Source organism: Hemicordylus capensis, chromosome 1, assembly GCF_027244095.1.
Source record: "Hemicordylus capensis ecotype Gifberg chromosome 1, rHemCap1.1.pri, whole genome shotgun sequence".
Taxonomy (NCBI): domain Eukaryota; kingdom Metazoa; phylum Chordata; class Lepidosauria; order Squamata; family Cordylidae; genus Hemicordylus; species Hemicordylus capensis.
Window position 1 is genome coordinate 146,847,949 of NC_069657.1, and position 21,111 is coordinate 146,869,059.

General features: G+C 45.4%; 1 protein-coding gene across 1 annotated transcript in view; it reads left to right on the forward strand.

Moving 5' to 3' along the window:
• The window catches only part of NUP160 (nucleoporin 160), a 122,204-nt gene extending 104,178 nt beyond the window's left edge, over nt 1-18,026 (forward strand). The window contains exons 34-36 of the mRNA XM_053285255.1: nt 13,110-13,235; nt 13,647-13,751; nt 17,445-18,026. Coding sequence (XP_053141230.1) covers nt 13,110-13,235; nt 13,647-13,751; nt 17,445-17,531 — 318 coding nt within the window. The 3' untranslated portion in view covers nt 17,532-18,026. The remainder of the gene's footprint in view (nt 1-13,109; nt 13,236-13,646; nt 13,752-17,444) is intronic.
• Nucleotides 18,027-21,111: the final 3,085 nt, after the last annotated feature.

Below are 21,111 nucleotides of genomic sequence, written 5' to 3' on the forward strand. Positions count from 1 at the left end.
GAGAACCCCACCTCCTTCTTTCCTCCATTGTGGAAACTGTCCATTTATTTTTACCCTCTGTTATCTGTCCTTCAACCTGTTAGCAATCCACACATGAAACTGTCCCCCATAACTGTTTATTCAAGAGCCTTTGGTGGAGAACTTCGTTGAAAGCTTTTTGGAAGTCCAAGTATACTATCAGATCAGATTTATGAACATGCCTGTTGACACTCTCAAAGAACTCGAAAATGTTAGTGGGGCAAGACTTGTCCTTGCAGAAGCCATGCTGGTTCTCCTTCAGGAAGGCCTGTTCTTCGACATGGTCTCTGTGCTTTACATGAATGGGCTTTGCGCCTGCGCAGAAACCACATCGGAGCTTCCAAGCTAGAGAACTGCTTTTTGGCAGTAGCCCCGCTCTCTCGGTATATAGCCGGCTGCGGGGGCTTCCCTCTCCAGTTGTTCTTCATCCGCGATCGAAGACACATTGTGAGCTCTTCCTTGCTAGATGCTTCGCAAGTACTGCATTCTCCTTCTCTCTTTTCTCCTCAATTTTAGTTCAGTACTTCCCTTCTTTAGCGTTTTATTTCACCTCTGGTCCCCCGCCCCAGATAACTCTTAGATTCATTTTCCACCTTGTCGTGGCCTTCGGGCCCAGCGTCCTGCGGATCCTACGCCTCTGCTTCTCTACATTTACCTTCTCCGGCCTATGGCAAAAACTACAAAATTTAAGCAGTGTGGTTGCTGCATATCCAAGATCCCTTCGACCAACGGCCACAAACTCTGCCTTTTTTGCCTTGGTGAGTCACATAAGGTTGGCTCTTGTATACACTGCGTGGCCTTTACCAAGCAGGCTCGCAAGAATCGGACCTCTCGGCTTTATTCTTGGCTTTGGGAACAGTTCCCAACCTACAAACTGTCCACCATGCAGGCTTTGTCCAACACCTCTCCTGCAGCTGGCTTACAGCCCGTTTCTGTTCCTCCAGGAGTCTCGGGAACTACCCCCAAGGTGAATGTGCCCGTCGATCCCGCAGCTCGGGCTTCGACGTCAATACCGAAGAGTTTGGTGGCAGTGTCGATCTCGACGGTGGCCTTGATTGAACCGTTTTCTGTCCAGCCGTCCAAAAGGAAGAGAAAGAAGGACCGTTGCATCCCTTCTGAACCTCCAGCAAAAAAGCACAGGTTGACGCACGATACTGAACGTCGATCCCAATCTCTACTCACTGAAACGGTCTTAGATACCGAAGTCGTTTACGACTTCGTAAGCCCACATGATCCCGTGTACAAGTCCAACCACAACTCTCTGCCTGAGGAGCTCCCTCCCGAACAACCATGCCGCTGGACCTACCGGGAGTTGGAAGCTGCTCTCAACGAGCGCTATGCCAGACAAGTTGAGGAAGAGGCTGACCACTTCTGTGCTCATCAAGAGGTTCGCCAACGCCATTGGGCCTCCACAGCTGCAGAGCCACCCCTTTGACGTTCGGCCTCCCCTGCTCCTCTATACTGACCTTCTCGGCCTTGGCTCCACTCCCGAACCCACCTTCAGGATCAACAACTTTGCCTCCTCCTCCTTCTCCCCGGACCACGTTTCTTCTATCTCCACGGGTTCCACCCAGAAACTCGCCGGTGCAGGCAGCCAGGGCTTCTATTGCTCCCGACTCGAGGCCAACGCCTCTACTCCGGATTCGACCCCTTCAACCTCCAGTATCGACCGACTTGTCGGACTCGTCTTCGGACGAAGAGGGCCCCAAATCCTCCTTATCTGATTGGATATCTCTGGGCTCTTAACCCCCTTCTTTATTGCTGGACCCGAGACCCAGCTCCCTGTCGGAGGACTTCCATGTTTATACAGACTTTGTCTCACGTATGGCAGCTTCCCTTGGAGTCCAGCTGGCTCAGGGAGACAAATCCGAACCTGACCCTCTTTTTCAATTAATCGAGGAGGATGCCCGCCCGTTGGTATCGTTACTGTTGAACCCGTCCATTCTTAAAGTGGCCAAAACCTGTTGGATCAAACCATCCTCTCTCCCACAGACTTCTAAACGGCTAGACTCTTTTTACAAGGTTCATGCCTCCACGGAACAGGACAACTCCTTCTTGAAACAGCATCCTTCTACGGATTTGATTGTGGTTGAATCTTCCCTTTCCAAATTCTGGGGCTATACCTCTTCCACCCCACCCGACAAGGAGGGAAAGAAATTAGATGGGTTTGGAAGAAGATTGTACTCAATTGCTTCTTTATTAACCAGAACCACAAACTACCCGGCATACTATGCCAAGTATCAAGCCTTTCTTTGGGACCATGTTGCTCCTTTCTTAGACCACCTTGCGGAAGAACAACAGGCCCCGGCTAAGATCTTTCTTCGGGAGGCCACGCAGGTCTCTAAACAAGAACTGCATGCAATTCTCCACTCCACGGAAGGGGCTGCCAAAGTAATGGCAACTTCCGTCGCCCTCCACCGCCATGCTTGGCTTAGGTCTTTGGGTCTCACGCCCAATGCCAGGTCCAGAGTCAAGGATCTGCCCTTTGATAGTTCCTCCCTATTTGGAGAGAAAACAGATTATTCTCTTCAGGAAGTACAGAAACTGCGTAATACAGCCCGTTACATGGGCCTTCAATATTCCTCAACCCACCACTATAAATCTAAAAAATGGCAACGCCAATCGTACTCCTCTAAACAACAGTACTACCAACCCCAAGACAAGTCCTTTCGCTCCAACAGGTATCAGTCTTACAGAAAGCGCTCCACCTTCACTGGCTCCAAGATGCAGCTCCGATCCAAGGGATCTCAACCCCCAGCCAAGGGACAATGACTCACATCCTCTGCCCCGCTGGGGAACCAGGCTCTCCCCCTTCATTGCCACTTGGGAGAATATCACCGTGGACTCCTGGGCCTTGACCATAGTAAGGATGGGCTATGCTATAGAATTCGCATCAATCCCTCCATACAATCCTCCATCGTCCACACCACACACCCCGGCTCTCCTGCAAGAGGTCGACTCTCTGCTTTCCAAATCTGCAATAGAACTGGTTCACAACCCACAAACCCCGGGATTCCATTCCCAATACTTCACTGTTCCCAAGCCAGACGGCTCCCTTTGCCCATCTTGGATCTCTGGGAACTCAACTCTTACATCACCTACTGCAGGTTCTGTATGGTCACGATTCCTACAGTCATCTCCCTTCTGCAAAAGAACCAGTGGTTCGTTTCCATCGATCTCAAGGACACATATTACCACATTACTATCAGACCTCAGCATCGTTGTTTCCTCTGTTTTCAGAGAGCACACAACACTTACCAATTTCGTGCACTCCCTTTCGGACTGGCATCTGCGCCCCGGGTGTTCACCAAATGCATGGCCCCGGTGGTGGCAGCAAAATATTCAAATTTTTCCGTACTTCAATGATTGGCTTTTGGTGGCTCGCAACCCACAATCCCTCCTCAGAGACCTTCACACAGTCATCACCCTCCTCTCCAATCTGGGCCTGTAGTGAACTACGACAAATCGAAGCTCACATCCTCCAAAACCATAGAATTCCTGGGGATCCTCTTTGACTCCGTGCAGTCCAAGATCTTCCTTCCCCAACGCAGAACCCAGGCCATCCTGGACTTGTCGGCCCACCTACTCTGCCACCCTACCCAATCAGCACACATGGTGGAGTGCCTGCTAGGACATATGGCCTCCACCACCCATGTCCTCCCTCATGCCAGGCTACGAGCCAGACCTCTCCAGCACTGGTTTCTCTACGTATTCTCTCCCCACAAGGACTCCCTCATCGTCAAACTGACGCTTCCATCTCTGGTTCTGCACTCCTTTCTATGGTGGACGGACACGGCCAACCTCATCGTCGGCTCCCCCTTCCATCCTCCCCGTTCAGCCCTCCTACCATACTCACCACGGATGCATCCCTGGATGGTTGGGGTGCCCATGTCAACAATCACAACATCCACGGCATCTGGAGCCCGGCAGAAGCCTCCCATCATATCAATTATCTCGCACTCTTAGCGATATTCAAAGCCTTGAAGGCCTTCCTTCCCCTGATATGGGGCTCCCATGTCCTCGTCCAGATGGACAATACTACTGCCAAAGCTTACCTGAACAGGTAGGGCAGCACCTCTTCCACCCTCCTCCTGCTCCTGTCCATGGAACTATGGCTTTGGTGCATTCACCACGACATCACACCCCTGGCGGTTCACATACAAGGACAGGACAGTGTCACGGCGGACAGGCTGAGCAGGACTCCAACAACATTTCACAAGTGGCAGCTGCATCCTCCCACACTCCACTCCCTCTTCCACCGTTGGTTCCTCCCAGAAATAGACCGCTTCATGTCAGAAGCAAACACGCAATGCCACCAGTATTGCTCTAGGTCCAGGATTGGCCCCAGCTCCCTGGGAGACGCGTTTACCCTATCTTGGATGAACCACTTTGCCTACACCTTCCCTCCCATCCCTCTACTTCCTCGAGTCCTTCAGAAAATCTCCCAGGACCTCCCGCACTGCATCTTCATCACCCCGTGGTGGCCCAGGAGACCCTGGTTTCCCCAACTCCTTCGTCTATCCAGCCATCAATATCACCGCTTCCCAGCCATCCCTCACTTCCTCTCCATGCAGTACAGTTGCCTCCTCCATCCAGACCTGCAACTAGGGATGTGCAAAAAATTTCGGGCACAGATCGATCTGTGCCCGAAACGAGCAATTTCGGGTGATTCGGGTCCGAACCAAATCACCCCCGATGTCCCCCAATATTTTTCAGGGCCAAGCCGAATCACCCTTGATTCGTGCCCGAAAAATTCGGGTGATTCGGGATGCCGTCTCTGAATTTCCCGCCTTTTTGCCTCCATTGATTTGAATGCAAAAAGGTCTGATGTGACGTCAGCTCGAATTTCGGGTCCCAGGGGCAAAATAGTGGGGTGGGGTGGTAGTGCCTAATGGATGGAGGCTACCACCCAAATTTCAGGGGAATTGGGCAAAGGGCTGATTTTTGGGGAATTTTTGAAGTTTTAGTGTCTTTGGGGCAGTTCGGGGGCATAGCGTGGGATCTGGGCAAAAAGAGTGGGGTGGGGTGGTACTGCCTAATGGGTGGAGGCTACCACCCCAATTTCAGAGTGATTGGGCAGAGGGCTGATTTTTGGGGAATTGTTGAGGTTTACGCGTCTTTAAGGTTTTTCCCCATAGAGAAGCATTGAGGTGTCAGCAAATGTATAGCTTCACGCAGGGGGGCAAAGGGGTGGCCTAGAGCAGTGTGGGGTTGGTGGTAGTGCCAGGTAGGGTCAAGGAAGCTACCTGAATTTTTTCAAAGGATTTGGGCAGAGGGCTGATTTTTGGTTAATTGTTAAAGTTTACGCGTCTTTAAGGTTTTTCCTCATAGGGTATACATGGAGCTTTCAGCAGCCTCATAACTGCACTTGGGGGGTGCTGGGGTGGCCCGGAGCGAGTGGTAGTGTAGTGGCACCCTATGTGCACTACACTACCACTCACATTTGAGTGCCTTCAGTGGATGCCTAGCCATCTGGCCCTGGCAATTTAATTTTTCGTTTTTCAAGACAGTTTAGAACATCCTCTCGTCATCTCAGATTGGCCCTGTTTTTCAGCCTCCAGGCCTGAGAAGCTCAGTTTCAGAGTGGGTATATGGTCGGAATCCTCCACTGTGAAGACAGATGCAAAGAACTCATTCAGTTTCTCTGCAATCTCATTATCCTCAATCCCTTTCACACCCTCATCATCTAAGGGTCCAGCTACCTCCCTGGCAGGTTTTCTGCTTCTGATAGATTTAAAGAACTTTTTGTTGTTCCGCCTTGATACTTCTACCTATATGCTCCTCTTTTTGCATCCCTTATTGACTCCTTGCATTTATTTTGCCAGAGTTTATGTTCCTTCGTGTTCTCTTCATTTGGGCAGGACTTGCGTTTTCTGAAGGAAGTCTTCTTCCCCTTTATAGCTTCCCTGACTCTACTTGTTAGCCACAATGGCATTCTCCTGAACTTGGTGGTACCTCTTCTCCTCTTTGGTATACATTCCAGCTGAGCTTCTATTATTGTGGTTTTAAATAGGTTCCATGCTTTTTGGAGTGTTTTGACCTGGCTTTCCCTTTCAGCTTCCTTTTTACAAGTCAGCTCACTTTTTACTCGTTTCCTCTTCCAAAGTCCGGCACATCTATGTTGGACTTCCTTGTCAGTGCTCCACTTGCAAGGGAGGGATAAGTGCACCCTTCCCTGCTCTTAAAGCAGCACCCCCGGCGCTATCGAACCAGCAGAACCGGCCGCCCTTTGGAGGCCCATAAAGGGCCTTCAAACCGGTTCCATGCATATCCCTACTACCTAGATGCTGCATAATGTCCACAAGCTCTGTCACAGACAGACAAGTCACGGAGTGGTCTACATGTGGGTCACAAACCCATGTCTCTATGCCCCTAATGATTGAATGACCCACTACTAGGAGGCCACCAACCTTTGGAGGATTCTCTGTGTGAGAGGATATATGCTCATCACCCAAGAAAGGGGTCCCTTCTAAGGCATGGTCCTCTTCCTCAGACAGATGTCCTCCTTCACTGAGATTTTCATTCTCCGTGACAACAGAGGAGCTGTCAGCCTGAGAATGGGATGCCTCTGTCCCTGAAGGTTTCATCCACATATCTCTCCACCTTTCTGAGATTCTCCAGGTCACCCACCCTGGCTTTGAGGGAACAAACATGTTCCCTGGGAGCCAGGAGCACTTTGCACTGAGCATACACCCACGACTTCTGCCCCTCAGACAGATAGTCATACATGTAACACTGCATGAAATACACTGGGAAGCACCCCCTCCCCTGCAGGCATTGTACCTTCATAACTAGTATTATTTTTCCCCCTGTGTGAACCGCTTTGAGAAATTGTTGAGTGGTATATAAATATTGTAGTAGTAGTAGTTCTATTGGCTATTTAGAACATTGGGCTTGTTTACTTGAAAGCGAGGTCTTAGCTGCAGTTGTCAGCTAATTAAAGGTTTTAAACTCCAAGCAATCTAAACTTGGGTAGTACTCGCCTTCTCCCTGTGCTGAGTATGATAAAGCAGGTGATAAAGGAGGACTACTTGTGTGCCTCCCCACACACTTCCCCACTAAGCAACACGTAAAATTCATTCATTCATTCATTCATTCAAGGTACAAAATTCCTTTGATATGTTAGCAAACTCTGTTTGCAAAGCTCTGGACAACAAAGCTCCCCAGGTCTGAGTTTTGTATTTTCAAGAGTTGCTTCCAAACTGAGCCACCTCAGGAATGTAGCCCCTCCCACAAGTTGCATGACTCACCTGCAGCTAATCCCCGCCCACTGTTCCTCTAGGTACAGCTGAAACTGCTGTGTCAAAAACAAGCCCCTAGCCAGCCAGAAATCAAACCATAGAAAGGACTAGCCCTAACAACCTTACTTTGTCATTTTCTCCATTGTTTTCTTGGTGATTTATTGGTTTACTTGCTTGCTTCTTTAGGAAAGTTTGCTGTCTCCCGTGGTCTGAGTCTTTTCTTCTCAAGATCTGCTTCCAAACCACATTACATCACAACCTAGAATTGTGGTTTGCTCAAATTATGGTTAATTAAAACAAACTGGGATCAAACCAAGGTTTGATGTAATAGCTTCTTAACTAACCTTAGTTCGAACAAAGTACAGTTCTGAGTTTACATAACATAACAGGAAACTGATAAGGCAAAACTGAAAGCAGAAGTGTTTAATCTGGAAGAGAGGGGAGTGTGACTCTGCACCAGCCTCAGGCTTGCATTCTCATAATGACAAGCCATGGTTTGTCACTGCATTTGAATTGGGCCACTGGTTCCCAAGTGCTTGCTTAACATATATTTATTTGGTTTCTGTTGCATCTTTCAAAATAGCTTTATTAGTAATCAAAGAACGAAATACAGCATGATTGTACATACATTGCATGTTCACTTTTTTCTCTGTTAAGATACCATCAGATTAACAAAGTGTAGCACTTTCTAAGAGCAGGAATACTAATTCATGGTGATTCCTAGGCAGATACAGAGATATATTGGAGTGAAGGTAATGTAATCCACATAAAGCAGGGATGGACTGTGGGGAAGTGTTAGAAAAATGTGTTTGTTTCATGGATGGGCTAAATATAAAGAGGTTCAGAATTGTATTAGAAGGAGCTCTTGGCATATTATTTTTAGTATTTGCTAAATAAAGGAAAGAACTAGCAAGTGTGTAAGAAGGTGAAAGAAGCAGAAAAATCTGAGACACAGTGAAGTGAGCTAGCCAGGAGCTCTGTGTGTAAGAAAGGAGGTCATCGAAGTGGTGATTAGGTATCCTTCGCAACATGGGTTATACGCCTGCACAGTAGACCCTGTGGAAGGATTTTCAAGCTCCTCAAGGCGCTCTGTAGCTCCACCATTTGAACGCTAAGCACTCTCAGTATCTTTAGCAGTAGAACGCCTCTTCACTCAGTTCCTTCTCGACTGTCGTTTTGTGTGCTTCTCTCAGGATTCGCTTCTCAGTAGAGCTTGGTTCCATAAAGGAAAAGATTCTGTCTCTTTCAACTATGGTAAGCTTGATCTCTACTCTTTGCCTTACAATTTGCATTAGCATGCTCAGTATTTGTACTGTTGGATGCTAAAAAAAAAAAAGTTTAAGAGGTGTTCGTCGTGCCATGGGACGCATCTCTCATCTTACATGCACATGATCTCTACCTACTTTGCCTTGAGGAGGACCATAGTGTCTGCAAGATTTGCTTACCTTTTTTGAAGCAAACCAGAAAAGGCAGAGAATTACATTAAAGGGCTGCTTTGTACAAACAAGCATTATGCCCTCCGACCCCGATGCCACAGTTCCCATTACTGCCAACACAATCAGCATATTGACAATCAGAGTCACAGTTGGTATCTGCAACTTCCCCAGCTAAGATCTTGAAAGAGACTTTTTAAAAGCCCCACAGTGTCTCCAAGGACAGATGACATAGACACCACAAGAAGCGTAAACACAGTGATAATGATTTTCCATTGCATGCCAAACTTTGGAAAACTTTGTCAACTTCAACCCCGGCACCATCAACTTTGGTGTCCAAGTCCCTCCATAGACCGATACCAACAGTCCTGAAAGAGAAGCATCTGACTCTGTCAACAGCAGTTCACCCACCACCTCTGATTTCGACATTGCCTATGCCCCACAGGAAGCAAACCACTTCACCTTCTGTGGTTCAGGTTATGACCCGAATCCAATCTTGATCCTCATCTTCTTCACCAGAGATCATTGAGGTCAGTTCTTCTGTTCTCCTGATCTCTACAGTATTGTATATTGTATTGTATATTGTATATTGCAGTGTTGATACCAACATTGATCCTGGCAACAACCTTGACGTCGACTGTCACAGATGCTCCCTCTGCAGAACAAACCTCGACGTCGTCGATATCTACATCGATGCCAACCAAGCCCATATCTGAATCAGGAAGGCAACCACTTGCTTCCTCAAACATCTCTGTCACCTGATTTTGGCTCAAATTTCCTTCCACGCCATCTGTGTTGAAAGAATATCCTATTCTTCAAGACATTGATTCTTTTCTGTAGTCTCCACATAGAATACCTTCTGGGTCGATGTTTAAGGTCTTTTCTTTGCATGGACTCTATGTTGAGGACAATATTAGTTTTGATATCAAAGCCAAAATTTCAAATCAACAAACGATCTCAGGGACTATAGAAAGCCCTTCTATTATGGCCAAAGTTGGTCCTGTACACAGAAGCAGAAATCCAAACATCTGTACCAGTCCAAAGCCTTTGACTGCTTGGATCTTTTACTTACCTTTTGGGACTGCTACCGCCATCAGACCCGCCCCTTTCACTACAGCTTGGCATCACATTACTTCTGACTCCTGGGTGCTAAGTATCTACTGGATGCACAATAGAATTTACAACCATTCCCCCATTCATGGGGGTAAAATACACCCATGCATCTCCTACCTTACTAACAGAAGTGCAAGACCTGTTGGGAAAAGGGGCAATAGAACCTGTCTCTCAGAAAGACAAATGGAGGGGATTCTATTCAAGATACTTTGAAGTCCCAAAAAGAGATGGCGGTCTCCGCCCTATACTAGACATGTGTTTGCTTAATGACTTCATCCACCCAAGGAAATTTTGGATGATTACCTTGCAGGTCGTTTTTCCTCCCCTGGCAGAGGAGGAATGGCTTGCTATCCTATATTTGAGAGATGCCTATTTTCATATTGGAATTCATTCCAAACTCAGAAAGTTCCTTTGTTTCACCTTAGGAGATCAATGTAAAGCAAAGGGTGCTGGCCATACAAAGACTCTTAGGTTTGATGGCATCTTGTACAACCACCGTAAAATACTCCAGACTCTGAATGAGATGGCTTTGAATGGCTCAAAATCTAATAAATAAATAAATAAATGTAGTTTTTGACAGTGTTCAGACTGAACATAGACAGCCAGCATTCGTGGTTTCTGATTCCTCAGACAGTCTTAGACTCACTTCTCCGGTGGACCCTTCCAGAGAACCTTGTGATAGGCATTCCCTTTTAACTTCCTCTCCTCCTTCTCCTGTAACAGATACCTCTCTCAAAGGATTGGGTGCCCATTGTTCTGGACTCCACATGCAGGGCTTGTGGAACCACCACCAGTAAGCTCTGCATATAAATTTCCCAGAGCTCTTGGCTGTTCTTCTAGCACTCAGATCCTTCCTTCCATGTCTCAGAAACCAAATGGTTCAAATTGTTCTGGTCAACACCACAGCCACTGGTGTAGTTGTGGGTGACTGTCTCCAGATCCTTGTGCAACCTACCTATCCAACTTTGGGACTAGAGTATACATCACAAATATACCTTCTGTTCTGCATATATAGGGCAACTACAGTATCCTTGTGGGCAGTCTGAGCAAAAAAACAGATTCTCCCATCAGCACGAATGGGAAATCAGTGAAGACCTAATCTTTGAGCTCTTTGTTCGTTGGGGAACTCCTCTTTGCATCTGTGACCAAGAAGAAATGTTCTCTCCTCGTACTCTCCCAAGAATTCCATTGTCTTCTCCCTCAATGCTTTGACCTCCTGTCTTTAGAACGAGGGTCAACTCCTCCATCAATCTTTTTTTTAGATTGTGAGCCCTCTGGGGACAGGGATCCATATTTATTTATTATTATTCTATGTAAACCGCCCTGAGCCATTTTTGGAAGGGCGGTATAGAAATCAATCAATCAATCAATCAATCAATCAATCAATCAATCAAATAAATAAATCTTTGAACCTTAAACTTGACTGTGTGGAAGTTGAATTTCTAGACAATATCTTACTGCACGAAAGGAAGGCTTCCACTAGATGAAACTACAACTGTAAATGGAAAATTTACAGACACGAAAGTTTGGGGCAGTGCACAAATTTGATAAATAAAATGTTTGTCAATTATGCCAGGACCAAAGGTTAGTTCCCTACAAGCCTCTGTATGACAAGTTATCGTATATCTTCTCTCTCTGAAATGCTTGAGCCTTTTCAGTTCATCTGTTAAAGTCTATATGGTGGCCCCCTCTGCAGTTCATGCAGGCCGGAATGCTAAGTGACTATTCTCTCACCTGGATGCAAAAGGTTTCTTAAGAGAATCAACAATCTCTTCTCACTGATTAAAAAAAACCAATTGAACCTTGGAGTCTCTCTCTAGTACTTTAACAGAGTCCCCCTTTAACCTCTTCACCCATCAAGTTGCTCTCTATAAAGACAGCCTTTTTAAATTGCTATCATCACAGCACAAAGGGTTAGCAAATTTGATGCTTTGAAAATCTGTTCTCCTTTCACAGAATTCTACCCCAATAAGGTGGCTATGAGAACAGACCCTTCCTTTGTACCTAAGGTAGTCTCCAACTTGCATGTCAATCAGGACATTATCCTTTTTAATTAATTGTACCACTCCTTTGGAGCGTTCTGTCCACTCATTAGATGTCTATAGAGCACTCTTCTTCTATATGGACAGTCTATATGGACAGTCTTTAGAAAGTCCTATAGACTCTTTGTTGCCTTCAGGGGCAAGAGCAAGTGCCAACCAATCTCAAGACAGACTTTCCAACTGGATGGTTCAACTTATTTTTACTTATAAAAAGAAACAAGGCTTACAGCTTCCAAACATGATTAAGGCTCACTCTACCAGAGCTGTGGCTACCACTGCTGCTCACCTATCAGGAATACATTTTACTGACATCTGCAAGGCTGCTGCTTGGTCTTCCAGCTTGCCCTTTGTTAAACATTATGCCTTAGATATCCGAGTCAAAGCTAACTTTGGGTGGGCTGTGCTAAAAAAAAGTTCTTTAAGAAACATTCTTCAGCTGTCCTTCTTCTATGGGGAGCTCATTAATCACCCACGTTGTGAAGGATACTGGATCACCACAAAGATAAACAGGTTGCTTACCTGTAACAGATGATCTTTTGGTATCCCTTATCATTCACAGCACTGCCCGACCTCCCCACTTATTGGATGTTTCTTGCTTAATGTACTTACCTCGTCATTCGGCTGCAGAAGTTCAGAAGTTCAGCGGTTGATCAGTAACTGAGTGAAGAGGCGCTCTGCCACTGAACATACCGAGTTTGCTTGGCGCACAAAGGGCAAAGCTACAGAGTACCTCAGGGAGCTTGAAAATCCTTCTGTGGGGGGCTACTGCGCAGGTCTAGTGTTGTGAATGATAGCAGAACATCAAAAGATCACCTGTTACAGGTAAGCAACCTGTTTTTCTTTAGTCTTCTTCACACGTTACATTGAACATATGTACAACTGTGATGCAGGTACAGGTTATTCACATGTTGAATTCATGTACAGCATTACACTTCCCAGAAGGGCTTTGTACCCAAGATCACTTTTTAAGTGAACATAGGGTTCAGTCGTTTACACAAAAAATACGTGAATGTGTACAGACTTCTGAATAAAGCATAATGTCTGAATGGGGCTTTTGTCTTTCACCAGAATAAATTAAGTCTAGGATTTTGCAAGAATCTCTGTAAGGGGTTCTGTTTCATTATGTTTGATATGTATGTGTCTTGCCTTGGGTTCATGTAAATTTCACTAGAGCTTCATGAATCTAAGTGAAATATTGCTGTCACATAGAACCAACAACACTGGTGAGCGAACTCCTCTGTGTTCTGTGTGTTTCTCCACAGAAGGTAGATCCTGCTGAACTGCTCCGCCTCTATTTGAACTATGACCTCCTAGATGAAGCTGTGGATTTGGTGCTGGAGTATGTGGATGCCTTACTTGGGAAAGGACATGATTATTTTGGAATTGAGGTACAGTGGACAGATTCTCTAGTTGAATCCATTGAATCCACTACATATTCAAAGAATTAAAAACTAAGGAGAACTTTTGTATTTAAAGCTCATGCTCTAAAAATCTATCTGTGCCTGGACTGAGATGGGGTATTGTCTAAAACTGACCACCTCTTGCTAACTTTGTGTGTGTGTGTGTTTATCCTATCTATCTATTAGAAGGGCTTATTTTAGGATTATGAGTAAGTGTGTTTTGAAGGAAAATACTCTGAACTTTCTGTATTTCAATCCATGAAATTTGACTAGGCCTTAATAATTTAACAGTTGACAGATTCTTTGACCACATAGTGGTTTTACTCATGTCATACTTGGGATGTTTGCTTTGATATTAAATTCTTATTCAGTAGTATTAACAGTTAATTTTCTTTTTAGTTCCCATTATCGGCTACAAGTCCAATAGTTTGGCTTCCATATTCTGCAATTGACCAACTTCTTCAGGCACTGGGAGAAAATATGACCAATCACCATAATAAAGTAGTAAGTATATCTAATGAAAAATATAATGTCCTTGTTTAATTAAATAAAAACATGTTTTACTCCACTTACTGTAAATCTGATTTGTGTTTAATAACGTAGCACTATAGAATTTATTCACAAATGAGACTTCAGAGATTACAAAAGGCATGTGGGAATGTTTGTGAAAAGTGAACACTTTAGTTTACAAGTGTTTACAGTGAAATTTTGTTTCATGTGTAAATTAATTACAACAGTCTCCGCACTGCTTTGGTTATTGTTAATTAAAACAGCTCACATACTTTCTAAGAGAGCTGCCTAAAAGGTTCAGGTAGGAACCAGAACAGGATAATGGAGTCTACCTTCCAGCAAGACCTAGCACAAATTAAATCTCTCTTAAAGAGTGATGAAAAACTACCAATATTTATCTTGTGGAATGACTATGGAGGCTTCTAGATCTACCATCAGCTAGTCCAGAGTCTTCCTATAGCTCCTTCAACTCCCTTCTTCTTGAGGGAAGAAGCTGGATCCTGGACTGCCAGGGGACAAAAGAAACAATTATACATCCCCTATGTATTCCTATCATTCTTAGGTGTGGGTCTTAATTGTAAGATGCTTTGGGAATAAATTTGGGTTGAAAAGCAGGATATAAATGTAGCAAATTATTTATCACTAGTATTTTTAAGCCCGTTAAAATAACGGGCGCTAGTACCTTCCCCCCCCCTCCTTCTCCCTCTCTCTCGCCCTCCTTTCCTTCCTTTTTTCTTTTTCTTTCTCTCTCTCTCTCTTTCATTCCTTCCTTTTCTCTCCCTCTCCTTCCTTTTCTTCATTTCTTCCCCCTCTTCTCCTTCCCTTCTTTCTTTTTTCTTTCTCTTTCTCTCTTTCCTTTCTTTCTTCTCTCTCTTCTCTCTCCATTCCTTCCTTCTCCCTCCCTCTCGCCCTCCTTTCCTTCCTTTTTTTTCTTTCTCTCTCTCCCTCTTTCCTCCCTCCCTTCTCTCTCCCTCTCCCTCTCTCTTTCCTTCCCTTCCTTTCTTCCACCTCTTCTCACTCCCTTCTTTCTGTTTTCTTTCTCTTTTCCTCTTTTCTACCTTTAACGGGCTCGCTCTTTGGGGCTGGCTGCATGAGAGCACTGCCAAAAAACCTCTTCATTTCCTTTTAGTGACTTCTTAGTCCCCCCAGTTCAAGTTTAATAGAAAAGGAAGGACATGATGTAGTTTTAATGACAGGAAACCAATGCCTTCCAAAGGAATAAATTCCATCACTGGCTGCCACAAAGTGTGCTAATTATTTTCGTTGATAAATTAAAAGCCATAAAAGTCTCTCTAAAGCGTGCAGTTTACAGTCATAGTCTGCCCTACTGCTGCACTGAGAGTTGATATAGAACTGTTTATTTTAATGTAGTAAACACTCCCTTTTTTTGGTTTAGCTAGGATATCTTCTGTGTTAATCAAATACAGTTTGTGTTAATTTGGCCTTATACGAAGACAGTCAGTGAATCAGAAAGTTATGACGAACCCTTCTAATCAGGTTGTCAAGTGATTTTGTGAATATTGTGTGTAGACTCCCCAACAGGGGCAAGCAGCTGTAGGTTGGGGGGGAGGAGTCTGAATCAGGACCATGGCAAGAGCAAAGAGTAAAGCCCCCCTCCCCCATTCTGTGATCCCGATACAGATTAGGTCTGCAGCTATTATTTCGCAAAAAGCAAAAGAATAAAGAAAAGGAAAAGCAAAAAAGGTTCACATGCCAGGGCCAATTGCATGCTTGATGTAACATCTTTTTTGATCTTGGTTCATGTTCGCCCTGATGTATGCACACATTCCGTTCCATTCACACATTGTTACATTCATTCGAATGGAAGGAGCCGGTCTCTGTGGACCCAAAGAATATACAAACAAATGTGCTCCCCTCATTAAAAGGAATAAGAAAGAGGTTGCAGGGCGAGGGTTCATTTCTACATCAGAGCATTAGCATGTGGATTTGAAGTCTGTTGTCTTTTTAATGTCTAATGTCTAGTTAATTTAATTATTATATCATTACTTAAGGTTTATATATGCTCCCTTTTCACCCTATCAAGGGCTCCCAAGACAATTTGCATTACATGAAAAAATGAGTCAATTAAATCCAAAGATCAAGACAATGCAGTTTTTAAAAAGTGCAGTCAAAAAAAGTGGTTTAAGACCTGGTATGCTCACCCGCCTACCTCCGAGGGTGGGGGGGGAAGGGAGGGAGGGAGGGGGCGGGGGAAGGAGGGGAGTCGCTGGGGCGCTTAACGGGCGCTAGAAGAGCTGTAGGAGAGCAGCTTCCCCAGCAGGCTCATCCGGGCTCTTCCTTGCCGGCTCTCCCGCAAGCCAAGGCCGCCGCTGGTGTCCAAGAGAAGCAATCCGTCCCCGGGGGGGGGGGGCGCTGAGTTCAGGAGGACCCTGCTCCGGCTGGACTCTACATCCTTCATGCCATCGCTGCTGCCGCCGCCGTGGCACGCATTGAGCTGCTCTTCAGCCAGAGCCCGGCGGAGCCGCCCTCGTCTTCTCCTCCGCTGTGGCTGCGGTGCATGGCATCACGGCGGGGGGCAAAAGCAACAGCAGCGGCGGCGGCGACAGCAGCAGCAAAGGGTGCCGGCACCCGCTTGGCTGGAGGTGGTGGGTGGCAAGCAGCCTTTTCCAGGTGCAGAGGGATGAAGCGGGAGAAAGACTGGGGCAGGAGGCGCTTAGCGCTTTCCCCACAGCTCCCGCCAAGCAGGAAAAGGGCAGGGGAAGCCGTGGGGGCCATCTTGCTAACCCACAACAGGGAGTGCATGTGTGCGGGGCGGGGGGTCGGGTGAGAGAGAGAAGAGGCGACGGCGGCTCCGCTCACACGCCTTCCCTTTTGGAGACTCCAAAAGGGGCCGGGACACTGGTGTCGGTGGTCGGGCGAAGAACTGCTTAATTTCAGCGGAAGAGAGGTGCTCGCAAGCAGAGCTCCTCTCTCTTGCAAAGCCTGTGCCCGTACTGTCAGTTTGGACGCAAAGGACACCTATTGCGCCCTTTACGGCCATAGTGTGAGTTCGGGCAGAGCCGTTGCAAAGAGAGGAGCTCTGCTTGCGAGCTCCTCTGTCTCTCTGGATTTTAGGAGTTTTTTGCCCGACGGACATGGCCGGGGTAAGGAGGGCTCGGCAGTTGGGAGGGAGGGCGGGCGGGCGGCCAACGGCAGTGTTGGGTGGGAAATGGCCGCCCGTGGGGCCGTGCATGGAGGACCGGGGATAGGGGCGAAATGGCCGCCGGTGGGCCCGGAACGGTGGTGGCGGGAGGGCGGGTGGGCGGGCGACAGCAGGAGGTCGAGTGTTTGGTGGCTTTGGAACACTGGCGTTGGGGGCCGGGTGTTTGTTGGGAAAGCGGGCGGGCGGGCAGCGATTGGCCCGTAATGGGCGCCTGTGGAGCTGCGGCGAGAGGCCGGGTGTTTGCTGGCTAATGGCCGCCCGTGGCTTTGGGACACTGGTGTCTGCGGTCCTGTGTCCCTTGGGCTGTTCTGGACCTGCGCTTCGCGCAGGCCCAGAACAGCCCAGGGAGGCAGGGACGCAGATCCCCAACGTTCCAAGGCCACGGCCACTCACTTAGCCTTTTATTATATAGGATACAAATAAAATAAAAAGCTGCTATATATCTTCCATACTCATCTCTCAGCAATAACTATTACCAGAAAATGCTTATACTCTTCTTCTTGTCCTTCTCCCCTGCTTTCTAGCTATACCAGAAGCTGCATGACAAATTAGAGGCCTACCAACAACAGGTTGATGTGGCAACTCGGGATTTTCTGTATCGTCGAAATTAAAAAATGGCCTGGATTGTGTGGCTTCACTTAATCACCTTGTGCCTGGTGACTCTTGAGAAAAAGCTACAAAAACTGTTCTTGAGGCTTAATGGCTGATGTGCATAACTGGCATGAAGTATGTGTGAAGCATTTGCTTTGCATGGATAGGCTGGGATCACAGAGAGCCCTATGCACTGCTGGTGGTGCTATTATAATAAATTCTATTTTTTCATAATATTCAAAACATTCCCTACTGGGGATGGTAGACATTTTTTTAATCTGTTGGAGGCACCAAGTCAAACTGAACTTCAGCAAAGTCTGTGCTAAGGCTTGGTGGCAGTCATTTTCATTAATGACTAAATGTTTGTACACTGCATGTTCCTACCATCTTTCTACTGAATAATTTTTGTATTATCTCTTTCCTTGTACTGTACTATACATGGGCGCTAAAGACGGTATTATTTATTGTGACACTTTTTGAATTATCTTTAATAAAATAAAAGCTTTGTTTTAAAACTCCAGGGTGATTGGTTTAAAAAATAAATAAATAAATAAATAAGAGAATTGTTTTAAATTTTGCGTCATTGCTTGTCTCTGCTTGAGACTAATGAAAAGCATGATCTGATATTTGTGTTAAAATAGGAAATAGAAGTGGGAAACTATCAGTGGTTTATCTGTTCTCTATGGAAGTATTTGCTGCATGTACTGACAATTCTGCACTGGAAGAAAATCGACTGAAGTAATGTCAAAGTCTGGGTGCTTCCAATGTATACTAGGTGCTTCTATATGTTTTCTTCACCTGCATGGAAACTTAAAATAATTGGCATCATTTGGGTGGCAAGTGCTAAGATGTACTTGAATTAATAAGTGATATGAACAGACTAGCCCATATCAACATTTTTCCTTAGCGATGCATATGGAACTGGGTCTGAGTCTGTCTGGAGATGGGGAGACGGGGGTGTATCCACTGATTATGGGGCAGCTTTTCCAGTGGTGATGAGGAATAGAATTGGTAACGTTGACAGGTCAGCAGGCTGTTGCCAGAGAAGGGAAATCAGAAACTTAACTGCTGTTTCCCCTTCTGGCTGTCCTGCCAGCTCGTTGCCCTTGGAAAGCAATGCCAACTACCCACAGAGCCTCATCTTGCTCCTTTGTAATGCCAGATCAGTCCAGAATAAATATGAAATCATCCATGATTTGATTCTGGATGAAGGGGCCGATCTGGTATGCATTACAGAGACTTGTTTAGGGGAGGCTGGTGGCCCAGTCTGGTCTCAGCTTCTCCCTCCAGGGTACTCTATTGAGGAGCAGGGGAGGGGAAGTGGGCGGGGAGGTAGAGTGGCTGTGGTCTATAAGAACAATATATCCCTTGCCAAGATCCCTGTCGAAGTGTCTGACCATATTGAATGTGTGTATCTAAGTTTGGGAACAATGCAGGGATAGACGGATTTCTGTTGGTGTACCGATCGCCCCACTGCCCAATAGAGTCCCTAACTGAGCTGATGGACTTGGTCTCGAGTTTGGTGTTGGCGTGTCCCAGGCTAGTGGTGCTGGGGGACTTAAATGTTCACTTTGGGACCAGTTTGTCTGGGGCGGCTCAGGAGTTCATAGCAGCCATGACAACTTTGGGCCTATCTCAAGTAGTCTCGGGACCGACACATATTGCTGGTAACATGCTTGATCTGGTCTTTCACTCTGGTGGTGTTCTTCAGAATCACCACCAGAATCCAGGAGTGGGGTCTCCTGTGATTTCCTCATTGTCATGGACAGACCATCATCTGGTTAAGGTTGGACTCACGACCACGTCCCACCTCTGCAGGGGTGAGGAGCCCATTAGGATGGTCTGCCCAAGAAGGTTATTAAATCCAATAGGATTCTGAGAAGCCTTGGAGGGATTTAGAGTTGGCTCTGCTGGTGACCCTGTCGACACTCTGGTGGAGAATTGGAATAATGAACTCACCAGGGCAGTGGACTTGATCGCTCCTAAGCGTCCTCTCCAACCCACCTCAAAACTGGCCCCTTGACATATGGAAGAACTATAGGGGCTGAAGCGGCGAGGTAGACGACTGGAGCACAAGTGGAGAAAGACTTGACTCAAATCTGACAGATTACTACATAGAGTGCATTTGAAGATCTATGCTCCGGCGATACATGCACCAAAGCAGCAATTATTTTCCTCCCGTATTGCGTCCGCAAGTTCACATCGAGCGGAGTTGTTCAAGATTGTGAAGAGCCATTTCATTTTTTAAAAAATAGAATTTTAATTTTCAAAATAAAAAATAAAGGAGAGAGACACCAATAGTATTCGAAAATATCAAGCAATACAAATTTTAAAAGAAAAGAAACAACAACCTCTTCCCATACTTTTCAACGCCCATAGTTTGATAACTAAATAAACAACCTAACATTTCATAATTACAGATATGATAAAAAGCCAGTTCTATTGAGTAAAAAAGAATCATTTCTATAAAAATGCCAAGTTAACGAACGGAATAACATCCATTTATGCAATGTTTTATGCCATTTTAACCTTGTATACACAAAAGAACATAAAACTGAATAAAAAAGCAACATAACATTCCATAATTACAGATAAGAACAATAAAGAAACAACAGCAACCAGTTCTATTGAGTAAAAAAAGAGTCATTTCTATAAAAAAGCCGAGTTAACAAATAGCGAAACACCCCTTTCTGCAGTATTTTATGCCGTGTTTACCTTGTGTACACAGAAGATCATAAATCAAATCCCGACATTGGGAACAAATGGAGACCTTGTTAGATGTTGTAATTTATAAAAGGCTCCCAAACAGACATAAATGATTCAGAAGAAAGACCCTTCTTGTAAGCTGAGATTTTTGAAATTGATGCATAATCTCATAACTTCAAAAACCAGTCGTTTGGAGATGGAATCACAGGTACCCGCCAGTTTGTGGCGAATATAATCCTTGCTGCGGTAATCATATATAGGAATAAGTCATTAAGTTTAGAAGAAATGTAAGATTTGGTCATACTGAGAAGAAATATTTCTGGGAGAAAAGGAAGCTTAACCTCTAAGGTTTGTTTGATTTTCTTATGAATTTGCTTCCAGAACAGTTGAGCTTTGTCACAGCTCCACCACATATGATAAAATGAACCAGGATGCTGGTTACATTTCCAGCAATTCTTCGAGATAGAATCATCTATTTTGTTAATTGTCAAAGGAGTTATGTACCATCTAAAAAACATCTTATACCAGTTTTCTCTTAAGTTGTTACTCAGGGTAAATTTAATGTTCTTCTTCCACTGATAATCCCAATCAGACACGTCGATCGACCTGTTAAAATTCTGCATCCATTTTATCATGCATTCTTTAATCTGCTCAGTCTCTGTATCATATCTCAGTAACAATTTGTATATTCTACCTAACAGATGATCCGTATTTCGAGTAATAAGATCCTCATAGTCAGTTAATTCTCTGAGCTTACCACCCTGTATCTGCAACTCCTTCCGTACTATCGAACTAATCTGGGCATGTTGAAACCAAGATGAAAAAAGCGGCGGTTGTTCAGAAGATTTACTTTGGGCAAGGCATTGGATTAAACTATGCAGAGTATGTGAGTAC